General features: G+C 35.1%; 2 protein-coding genes across 10 annotated transcripts in view; both read right to left on the bottom strand.

Annotated features, from left to right (window-relative positions):
- The window catches only part of adgrg6 (adhesion G protein-coupled receptor G6), a 40454-nt gene extending 39876 nt beyond the window's left edge, over positions 1–578 (bottom strand). For 5 of the 9 annotated variants that reach the window (XM_016537505.1, XM_016537511.1, XM_016537510.1 and 2 more), the window contains exon 1: positions 296–576. In XM_016537505.1, the coding sequence (XP_016392991.1) occupies positions 296–297 (2 nt within the window). In that variant the 5' untranslated portion in view covers positions 298–576. Of the gene's footprint in view, positions 1–295 lie in introns of all 9 variants that reach the window. The other 4 variants (XM_016537508.1, XM_016537513.1, XM_016537514.1 and 1 more) reach the window with 2 other exon arrangements.
- A 3353-nt stretch (positions 579–3931) lies between these two features.
- LOC107727564 (vacuolar protein sorting-associated protein VTA1 homolog) lies at positions 3932–11101 on the bottom strand. The gene is made up of 4 exons (XM_016537463.1): positions 11056–11101; positions 10313–10495; positions 8764–8844; positions 3932–4288 (listed from the first exon to the last, which is right to left on the bottom strand). The coding sequence occupies exons 1-4, from the start codon at positions 11099–11101 to the stop codon at positions 4143–4145; spliced, it is 456 nt and encodes a 151-aa protein (XP_016392949.1). The 3' UTR covers positions 3932–4142.
- Positions 11102–11793: the final 692 nt, after the last annotated feature.

The raw sequence follows: 11793 nt of genomic DNA, 5'->3' as shown, positions 1-11793 counted from the left end.
AAATATATATATATATATATATATATATATATATAAATAAAACACGTAGAGGTCTCACAGCTCACTCAGTTTCTAATAGTATTATTATTAGGATTAATTTTAGACGATATTTTAAACATTAAAACGTATCAATATCTTTTGGTCAAATTCTATTTCAACTAATCAGAGCCCTTTATTGTCAGCGAAAGTTAAACAGGGAAAATCACAAGATTTATTTACTTGAGATTTAGTCTGAATATGTAACGTTCGGCTAATTTCACAAAGAAACGTATAAGTAGTTCAAAAAGTCACTTACATTATTTCATTGAAGCTCGTCTCGTTGAAGAAGCATTATATCTCTTCTCCTGTTTGAACAACTTGTGAGAACTTTTGAGAGGCAGCCCACCATCAACTTTCACGCGCCACGCCAGTGATTAACACACACATATCATCATCGGAGATATTTTTAAATTAATTGCACTATCTATTTTTGAACCTCGGATGAACCTGTTCTCCGAGCAGACAGATGCTGGGTAAAGCGTTAACAAGAGTTTACTAGACAAAACTGTGCTTGTCCAACCGCTGGAGGCAGTTCTCAATAGAGCCCCACCCTTCAGTGAGAGAAATCCCGAGGAGACCCCAAAAAGAAGAAAGAAAGAAAGAAATGAATACTTTACATTAGTGTTTGGTACGCACTGTTGCTAGGATTAAATACGATAATATGAGCAACAATGTATAATTAAGCATATGATTACTTTATATAAAATGTCTTATTTAGGTATAGACTAATAATACACACACGTGTGAAGGAAAAAAAAACGAAAAATAGAGGAGAAATATATAAAATATTAATATTGTTTTTTGTGTCATTTTAAATTAACTATACATTATATAATTTTTAAATTAACTACATTATATTAACTATATATAGGCTACAGTAAACATACACTCGTGAGAAAGAAAAAAAATTAGAGAACTAGATTTTTTAAAAACGATATATTATTAACTATATAGGCTATTATATACATAACTTTAAATTAACCACATTTTATTAACTATATATAAAAATCTACAAATGGGAGAAAGAGAATTTTATATAATATATATTATAATATATATTATATAATATATATAGGCTATATACACAATTTTTTTCATATGTAACTTTAAATAAATCACCTGTTAAACTAAATCAGAAAATAAAAATGCAAAAAAATACAAGAACAAAATATAGCCTATATAATTCAGTCATTTTTTCTAATTATATTTTCATGAACAAATTATTACTTCTTACTAATTTGTTAAAGACCTTATAAAAGGACTGTAAGAATGAGCTTGTCCTCAGTCACCCATGCTAGCTACTTTGTTTTCAACGTCAGAGAAGATCTTCCAGTTAGATAGTTCCTACAAGTCGGATAACTGTATTTGCATGTAGGCTACCCCAGATACTTACATTTCAACATTCAGGTCAAATAGTACGCTCTACAGAAATCTCAGGTTATGTGCTTGTAACCAATTCCTGTTTACGACAAGCCTATGAGCTGATGAATGATAATACTACACATTTTGTCATCCTTCATTTGGATGAAGAGCCTGCCTCTTTCTTTGAATCAGATAGAGTCCCTGAAGGGGACTATTAGGTTTTGATCTATTGTGGGTGTGAGAACCCATAGACAATAACATGGACATTTATTATAGGCTAGCTACATTTATATGTTTTGTTTAGTATTGAGATTTACAGTCACAATGACATTTTATCACCATAACACAGGAACTTGGCTGAAGATTTTGAATGGAAAAAAACCAACTACAGAGCCAGAAATTAAGGTTTGAACGATCCTTCCAAATTCTTTGCTGTTCACAAATTACTCATTTGTTCTGCTCAATAGCCATTGTAAAACATGGTAAATTTGAATGATAATGCAGCATACATGGTGGTAAAAAAAGATTTAACGGCTTTCTCTATTCCCACACCACTGATAGAGATCAAGTCATAAACTTTATCTGTGTGCGTCAACGTCAATACCCTTAAACACTTTAAACACTAAAAAGAGATTATAAAGTCACGAAATTTGATGAATGTGGTCACTCAGAATTTAAGGTTAATTTTTAAAGGTTAACAGACAATGTTATGGTTTAATCCTCCGCTGTAGTGTAAATGTATATGCTGTCCTAGATGGATTTTATCAGAAGCAATACATTACTTTGTAAATTCACTTAAGCCAATTAAACCAGAGTACAAAGGAGTAAGACAGGTGGGATGGAAAATCCCAGGTGATGTTCATTTGCATCCACAGTGAGGCAGGAAAGGATTCAGGCAAATGCAGATGCATGCAGTGATAGCTCAGTCTACTTCCAGATAAGTGCAATGCCCTTTCTATTACACTTCAGGCTAAACTGTGGAAAGAGAGGAAAACAGTGACACCGCTAATGTGACCGCAACAATCACAAGTCGAGCAGAAAACAACAGGAACTGTCTATTGTAATTAGATGTTTCCTGAATATGCACACTGAACTGACCATGTTCAGTCATGCATAGGGCTGAACAGGTTGTGACTAGTAAAAAATGACCCATCATAACATTAATACACTCAGTGTATATTACCTTTAATGCCTTTGAAATACAATATCATCCCTGTCTTTCAGTCTGCAGGAATACTTACTGCGGCACATTTTACTGTTACTGCCACCTGGAATGATTCAAAAATCAACATTATGCATGAAAAAAAAAAAAAAAAGGCATTTATGACAGTGAAGGAGAAAGTATGGAAGCCTGTTTCTACCATGGAAAAAGGTAATTGTGACGTTTAAAACTCACAATTCTGACTTTTTCTCACAATCCTGAGTTTATATCTAACTGTGAGATGTTCACTCCCTTGTGAGACACTAAAAAGGAAAGTCCAAATTCTGAGATATAAACTCGTAATTGCAAGAAAAAAAAATATCAGAATGAGATAAAAAGTTGCAAGTTACCTTTAAAATCTTTTAATTGTAGTAGTAGTAGTAGTAGTATCAATTTGAGATTCAGAATCTCAACTCAGAATTCTGTGCACAATTACGAGATGTAAACTCAGAATTCTGAGAAAAAGTCAGAATTGTGAGAGATAATCTCAGAATTCTGCGAAGACATGATTGCGAGAAGTAAACTCAATATTCCGAGAAAAAAAATCGGAATTGCGAGATGTAAATTTGGAATTGCAAGAAAAAAAGTCATAATTTTATATCTCGTGATTGTAACTTTTTTATTTTTTAAAGAATAGCGAGTTTATCTGACATGCAAGATAAAAAATTGCAATTTCTTTTTTTTTTTCTTATTCTGTAGCAGAAACAGCTTCAATAAAAAAATGACTGAAAGTCTTTTGAATTTAATTCAGCCGAATAATCTGCACACATTTTCAATTGATTTGGTTTATAATTGCCATTGATTTAAGGCCATCTGTGCAGAGATCCAAAGTTAACATTAATATAATCCTTATTCATGTTCTAACTGCATGTGTGCAATGCTTATAGTTCACATGATTCAATGCATACACCTTGGAAAGCAGCACACAATGACTACATTTAATAATCAACCACCAAACGTGCACTGCAAATGACCAATAAAAGAGCTGACCAAGAAAAGATTTATTGTTGATCAGAGCAATGCATAACTAACGGCAGAAAACAGTTACTATGTAAACTAACTGCAGAATCCTTTCACCCGAAGCATACACATAGAAGTGAACGGAAAGTAGTAAAAGTAGTTAAGGGCAAAGTGTCTCTAAAGCTCATGTTGCAGAGAGCTTGAGGTAAGATGAGAATTCCTGCTTAAAAGATATCTTGAGACATGCTTCCATGTCCATGCATATCTAACCAAATTGTTGTGAAGCCAGAAAAAAAACATTAAAACACCTCAAACCATGAATATGTATGAACTCCTCAGAATTTGAAAGGGTCTTTCACATGCACCTGATTTTTTAGTGTTGTATCTGTATCTCATCGGTCTAGTAATGAGCAACTATTGACATCCAATATGGCAGAAACAGATGTTGTATTGAGTGATGGGGGGGCGTCCTGTGGCGTGTCTCTTTTTGATACAGATGGGGCTAAGGAAAAGGCCCTTTTTCAGTTCCTCTGGGCCAGATCTCTGATAAAGTGGTTTTAGGGGGGACAGCACAATGGTCTCATTCTTTGCCAGTGGTTAGTAGCTTCAGGGCCTTCTGCAGATTCTGGATGGCAGTGCCCACATCCTCATATTGCAGTGCACTGCCTGCGTATTTACAGTATTTCTGAGCCCGAGTAAAGTCTTCTGGTGTGAGCCGCACATCACCTGTAAAAAGAAAATATTTACATGAGTTAAACTTGAGACACACACAATATATACACACATTACTGTTTAAATTATTGGATCAGTTTAAAAAAATAAATAAGAATTAACACTTTTATTCAGCAAGGATACATAGAAATGTATCTATTTAAAGTGATAGTGAAGTCATTTACAACTTTTTAAAAGATTATTTAAAAAAATGATGTTCTTTTCAATTGTTTTTAATAAAAAATCCTGAAAAAAGTAGCACTTTTCCCACTTTTTGCACAACAATTAAGCACAACAACGGTTTTCAACATTTATGACAATAAGAAATGTTTCTTGAGCACCAAATAAGCATATTAGAATGATTTCTGAAGGATCATGTGACACTGAAGACTGAAGTAATGGCTGCTGAAAATGCAGCTTTGCCATCACAGGAATAACTTAACTTAAAGCTGCAGTCCGTAACTTTGTGTTCAAAATGTACAAAATTTATATAATAATCGAGTACACCATGAATCCATTTTGTTTCTAGGCGAAAGCAAAAGCACTTTATTTGGCCTTCCGAAAGTAGATGCATTTAGGAATCTTTAAGATTACTTACAACAGAACAGCAATGCATTTTATGGACGACCGTTTCGTGAACCTAGGAGAGGAGGTAATTCTGACTTTGCTACGACAATCTGGCGCTTCTGAATCAGCTACTGTTTTGTTATTAGTTTAAGTATTTGCTATTGACTGTTCAAATGCGGAGTTTTGTGCATCGTGTGTATGTGTGCGCGCGCTGTGTGTGTGTGAGTGTGAGAGAGAGCGAGAGAGACAGGGTCGCATCACAGTGGAGTCAGCTGTCTTAACCGTGGCTTGTGTACTGCAAACACATACCAGCTTCATCACTGTGTCTGTCACGTGACTCTGTTCCCCTTTCGGGCTCTGTCTTTACATTTATTTTGAAAGATGAAGCTTGTGATTATGGTAAGGGGCGTTACATTTCAGACAAGTGCTTGCGGTTTTCGGCCAATCACAATGCACTGGGTTAGCTGGCCAATCAGAGCAGACTGCGTTTGTCGGAAGGAGGGACTTTGTAGAAAACTAAGCGTTTGAGAGAAGCGGGGCATAGAGGACCTACAATGATGTACAGTATTTGAAAAATAATGTGTTTTTTGAACATTAAAGCATGTCAACATATTCTGTTACACCAAATACACAAAATAATGATCTTTAAAAAAGCATCATATGACCCCTTTAACTTAACGCTGAAGTAGAAAACATTTATTTTAAATTGCAATAATGTCAAATAATTGTTATTACTGTACTGTGGATTAAATAAATGCAGACTTAGTATAGGGATAAAGATAAAAAAACCATACAATTTAAACTTTTAAACAGTATAGTGTATATTAAGTTATTAAAAAACTATTAGTAAATATAAAAATGAAATAAATATAACATGAGACCGATATTACCAGATAGCTTCTCTGCTAGTATTTTAATGATTTCCAGGGGAAAATTCTGGGAAAGCCATGCACCCATTTCACACATGCATGTCTCTCCAGTGCCCACCAGCACATTAAATTATAGGGTGAGCTGAGGTTGAGCTAGTTTATGAATACTTAAGTTAAGGCATTTGCCAGTGGGCATGTGAAATATTATAGTCATGGTGCACGAATGCCTTTACCACAATGTAAACTATGCTGGCTCTCACAGTGACACTCTGAGTGACAGTTTGAGCTGAATCCATAATGTGGGAACCAAATAATGAACTGGACAGAGACGACCACCAAAGCACTTGTGAGCTTTCAAAATAGTTTTAGGTACAGCATTTCTGGGAACCTACAAAGATCTCTAGATCCTGTCTCCTCTCCAGTATTAATATTTAACCATAATACATTTTTGCCTCATTCAATAGCACTGCTTGCACCTCGATTAGTACAATATACACACAGTCTGGGAAGAGTATAACCACAGAACTATCTCAACTGAAATGCTCGATTTCAAGAACATTTCAACAAGTTACTACACTAGTAATGTTGTGACCTTGGTCGTCATTTATTTTGGCCGTAGAGGGGGTGAAATATGGAACAGAAGGTGTATTTGTGCATTTATGGGACTCAAACTGGTTCATCTTTATGTCATTCACAAATATTCATCTACTTGTATGCCGATCAATTGAAAAGAACACAGAAATAACTGGAAATGCATTACGAATGAGTTGAATATTTGAGGCCTGTTTGGTTGGTGCAGCTGGACTGAAAGTGTTAGTTCACCCAAAAATGAAAATTAGCCTGTGTTTTACTCACCCTCAAAGCATCCTAGGTGTATATGACTTTCTTCTTTGAAGCATTGCAATGGGGATAAGCGAGCGCTTTTTGTCAACACTGTTGACAAAAAGCACCTGCTTAACCCCATTGTAATGCTTGGAGGGGCCAGGACAATTTTTAATATAACTCCGATTGGATTCGTCTGAAAGAAGAAAGTCATATACACCTAGGATGCTTTGAGGGTGAGTAAAACACAAGCTAATTTTCATTTTTGGGTGAACGAACCTTCACCCAAGACTATAGCTTGATTAGGTCTTTACACGTGACTGCTGGTAAGTACAGGTTCTGTGACGTAAGGATTTGTTTGTTAGCTAAGACACATTTCCCAGTTACACTGTAGTGACATGATCCACCCTGGGACTTGTTGTAATTGGTAATTGGTTTGTTATTGTTAGGTGTAGGCAGAGCAGTTGTCTCGGAGGCATGTCGGTATATCAGCTTGTTTGCTGATCTTGTTCATCACTGTCCTGCAAGTACTGATCACCATTAACTACTCTGATAATAGTGATTAGATCAGCATGAGTTGAGAAAAGGGATTCAATTCATTCAATTAAAAGTCTTTTAACCTATTTATTAGAACAGGAGTAAACCATAAGGATTCAGTATGATATAATATTATACACTTAACCAAAATCATAAAGGTAAAAGATGTGACCCCTTATACATAGTACCATCTTATGTCAGTGATATTTTTTTTACTTCAAAACAACAAAAATAAGGAAAGTCATTTTATTACAGTAATTTTTATTTTATTTATTTTAAATGCTGTTTAAGTTGAATCAGATTTGTTATTATTTTTAACTAATATTAAAACTTAAAAAAAGTTTTCGTTATCTGAAATAAAATAGAATATAAATATATGTTGAAAAAAAATGAAACTTAATTTTTTAAATGATAATTAGAAATGTAGGCTTGGCAACTAATTAAAATACATCTACACTGAAGTACTAATAAAAAATAAATTATATAAATAAGAAAAAAAAAAAATTAAAGCTAAATTGAAAAAAATAAAACATTTCTAAATCCTTAAAATGAAAACTGAAAATAAAGCTAATTCTAATATTTGATTAAACATGAATAAATTATTAAATAACTATTATATAACTACTTTTTGTCTAACTAATTACAGTATTTAAATAATAATAAATAATATACAAATGATTTATTATTCATTAATTAATACTACATTTTTTCCCCATTTTTTCTTAGCTTCTGAAAAAAAAAAAGTTTTTGTTACTTAAACAGTTTCTAATCCCTGGTTTCATGGATGAATGCATTCTTTTTACTTTGGTCTGTGAAATATCAAATAAACAGGTTTTTAAATGGGTTCAGATATTGAAACTCTTGGGAGGATGACCCCTACCAAAATCACCTCACCTTCAGAGCCTTGTTATCCATCACCAATTAGTGTCTCATGCAGTGCAAACTTTCAATCCAATAGACAATGTGATAGCTGATATGTTCTCAGAAAGACCTCAATGGTTCAGAAAGAATGGTTTTTAAAAGCAATTTGCAGTATAACAATGCAAACTTTTCACATTGAGGTTATATTTATGTGTTATCTTCCTTATTTGTCCCTGTCTGGGTACCAGTTACTATAGCAGACAGACTTCAATTAGCCAAAACAATATCAAATGATACTCCGTTTTTAATGAATACATGTCTGGTTGAGCTAGAAAAGCAACTTTTTGTCATCTGAAATTTGTATCTGGACAAATTACATCTTGCATTACAAAATTCTCAGTCTGCTCTATTTCTGGCAATTGCAGCAATAATAGACAGTCATTGTATATGAAATGACCTCACTCATTAGCCAAATTATTTAATTGGCAGGCTGAATGCCAACAGCAGCTTTGGGCACAATCTGCAATAATTCTTATTAAAGGTACATTCCAGTGACACAATGGCTGGTAGTAAGGGAATGTCATTTTGAGCTTCATCTGTGGCCGTTCCCACCAACTATGGAAAGCCAAAAGAGTCAATCTGCTTTCCATAAAACCTTAATTTATTTCAGAAAATCCAGTGCAATGTCTGATTTTTTCCTCTGGCTTCATGAGCAGAAAATGAGGTCCATCATATCTGTGAAATGAGGTTCTATGCTTTCTGTCACGACTGTTTGCTGACTTCAGTGAAATTGTATTTCAGTGTAGAGGAGTCATCTTCAAACAAAAAGCTTACCTTCCTGGGTATTGTTTAGAAGTGAAGGATCGACCACTGGCATGGTTCGTGGAACAGGCACTGGTTTGACGGGCTGTGCTGCTTCAAAAGAGGGAAAAAAGTCCATTAGCTCATAACCATGAAAGCGTTTTTTGCATTTGCAATCATGCCTGATAGGATGTTGAAAAACTGTAATGAATGAATTAACTCGCCCATTTATTTTAGACCGCTGTAACTGATTTAGATGTAGATGCACTCAGCTACCAGCTACGGCTGAGCACAATCTTTCCATGGAAGAAAAGAACAAAAGGTACATTTTATTTAAAGCAAAGTTCACTTTGGTTTCATCTAAAGAGTCTGAGAGCTGACACAGTGTCAAATACAAGAGCAAGGAAATGAGAGCATGCTATGCATGATCAAATTAAGTGGTTGCACCTCTGGGGTGCCATGTTGCAGATTAGTCATTTCCGTTTCTGGAAGCCAAAGCACTAATCACAGAGGACAGCAGTTACCAGGGGAAACATGCCCCTCATGGGGACCCTGAGCCTGCCTTTCTGCGCTTTAGAAAGAAAAACAGGAACCCTGAACGCGAAATACACAAGCAAACACGCTACAGCTCTGTCCCAGTCCTCTGAGAAGTACTAATTAACCTGTACGTTTGAGTCAAGGGATTTGTGTTATGAATGACAATCAGTTTTCATCAATCGCTGCCCACACAAACTGAGCAAATACTGATTTTAAATTTTGTTATCAAATGCATGGCTGTCCATAAACAAGAAAAAAAAAAACATGATTCCTAAGTACACAAAGATTTTGGTAAGATTTTGTAAGAGCAGTAATATTGTGATATATTATTACAATTTAAAATAACAAATTATATTTTTAAATATATCAAAATAGGAAATAATTTTTATTTATTTCAAAGCTGAATTTTCAGCAGCCATTACTCCAGTCTTTAATGCTACATGATTTGGTGCTCAAGAAACATTTCTTACTATTATCAATGTTAAAACAGTTGTGCTGTGCAACAGTGATATATTTTTTCACGATTCTCTGATGAATAGAAAGAGCATATGAATAGCATCTACTTGAAATATATTTTTTGTATAATTATAAATGTGTTTTTAGTGTCACTTCCTAACAATTTAATGCATCCTTGCTGAATAAAAGTATTAATTTCTTACTTACTAGGCTTGCCGCGATAGACTGTGTGTATTTGTTTTGTTAATAAAAGTTCTATGTTTTATATATACGCTAAAGTGAGTTTGATGTTGTATTTGGTTGTTGCATTCAAGCAATTGACACCTAACTGCCGCTAATTCAAAAGTGAAATTAAAATGCGCACGCCGCTTTTACAAGCTATTAAAAAGCGAAGGAAAGCTAGGAAAAGAGGGAACGCCCCCGCCCCCACGGTGATACCGGTATTACCGGTGTTGTCACACGTCGATTAACCGGTGGGAAAATTTCCTCACCGTCACAACCCTATTACTTACCCCAAACTTTTCAATAGTATTGTATAGTGGAAGCATGGCAGATGGTTATAAAGTACACTTAAGCTCAGCTAGCTTACCTACTGGATGGGGAATCTCTGCAGGTGTATTGGCTGGGGTGTGAGACCCAGGAGGTTTCTGAATATTACTGAAATTGGATGCTGGGGGTTGATTTGATGGGTGGCCGTGGAAAGAAGGCTGAGATTGGGGTGGATTGTGAGGAGCTTCTGAAGGACCACCACCCTCTGCACCAAATTCATCATCTAAAGTAAAGAGAAAAAAACAAGCAAATATGTTCACGCAAACAGCATTACGCTTTGTCAACATTAAGCTTGTTGTGAAAGCGTCCAGAAAGTTAAACTTTGTTTTGGGAGTACTGATAAAACCAATGTAATTCAGAATGAAGTTTTCCTTCCTGGAGTCATTTTTCCACAACTAATGGAGCTCTGAACTGTCTGCTGCCAGCACTAATCAGGCTTTTCAGTTTTCTCACATTATCCCATTCAGTGCTGAAAAGATGCCACAGCATCTCAAAAGATGTTCACAGCATTATTTTCTCACAGAATTTTATCATGAATACAAATCATGGAACAAATAAGTCTCACTGCCAGTCAACTGTTTGAGGGCTTTAGTTGTAAAAGCCTTTTTGAAGAGGTTGCTTCAATCGGAAAATATCAGGGCAACTTCCTGTAGCCAAGGAGATACTTGGCAGCACAGGGAAACAAACACTACACAAAAATGTGAAATTTGGACATGCAGAATTTTATCAGCCGAATCTATTATGCAAGTGACATTTTAGCATGATTTGATTTAAGCTTGAAACATTTTTGCTCCTCAAAACCCTGGAATAAGTTGATGAGGACAGCCATTACACGGAACCAATTTCAATCAATTGCAAGCTGAACCCTAAGACACCCCAAACTGAGTGATGAATATAAATAAACAGAACAAGGAAAAAAAAAATAAGCAAGAAATTTCAATAAACTGCGGCTGGGTTCTTCCATTTGAAATTGAACAACCATCCCACATTCATAATGTTTCTAAAGCCCCTGGGCAGATTCGATTTCGCAAAAATATTATATTACAGTAAAACACAGTTTAGAGGTTAGCACCATATGTATTTGCCTGCATCAGCAACATTTAATAACAAGGTAAAACTTCAATATAACATTCCTTCACAGGGAACAACTAAATGAAGCATATGAAAAACACATTTCTAAATTAGCTTGATTTAAACATGCTTTTTTGACGACTTTCCTTTCCCCAGACATGTGTCAGGGGGTTTATTTTCATAATCGGCGGTGAAATAATAAGGGTGGGACAAGTCAAACAAACATTGTGCTATTATGAATATATGGCCTTCATATGGTTTCTGTGCAGAGGGGCTTGATCGGCCAAAGATCAGGGGGATTTCCTGGTCAATCCTGGAGGAGAGTTTTGTTCTCAGAACGATGCTGGAGGCAGATGAGGAATTGTGAAAAAGGCCATAAGTTGACCTATGACCACGAAAGTCTAGACTTGAGATAGCTTTGTACTGCTATAGTGAAAAGACAGGTTGTGA

The sequence above is a fragment of the Sinocyclocheilus rhinocerous genome, unplaced genomic scaffold (genome assembly GCF_001515625.1).
Source record: "Sinocyclocheilus rhinocerous isolate Xijiao unplaced genomic scaffold, SAMN03320098_v1.1 scaffold185, whole genome shotgun sequence".
Classification (NCBI taxonomy): Eukaryota; Metazoa; Chordata; class Actinopteri; order Cypriniformes; family Cyprinidae; genus Sinocyclocheilus; species Sinocyclocheilus rhinocerous.
Note: the sequence above shows the minus strand (reverse complement) of the source record. Positions and strands in the feature narration are given on the sequence as shown.

Excerpts from the sequence above, each read along its gene's own strand:
- LOC107727564 (XM_016537463.1), bottom strand. The coding sequence starts at position 11,101 with ATGGCTGTCCTCATCAACTTATTCCAGGGTTTTGAGGAGCAAAAAT. Across the intron at positions 10,496-11,055 it reads GGGTTTTGAGGAGCAAAAAT|ATGATGAATTTGGTGCAGAG; the intron begins GTTTCAAGCTTA and ends TCTTTACTTTAG. Across the intron at positions 8,845-10,312 it reads AGAGATTCCCCATCCAGTAG|CAGCACAGCCCGTCAAACCA; the intron begins GTAAGCTAGCTG and ends CCTCTTTTGAAG.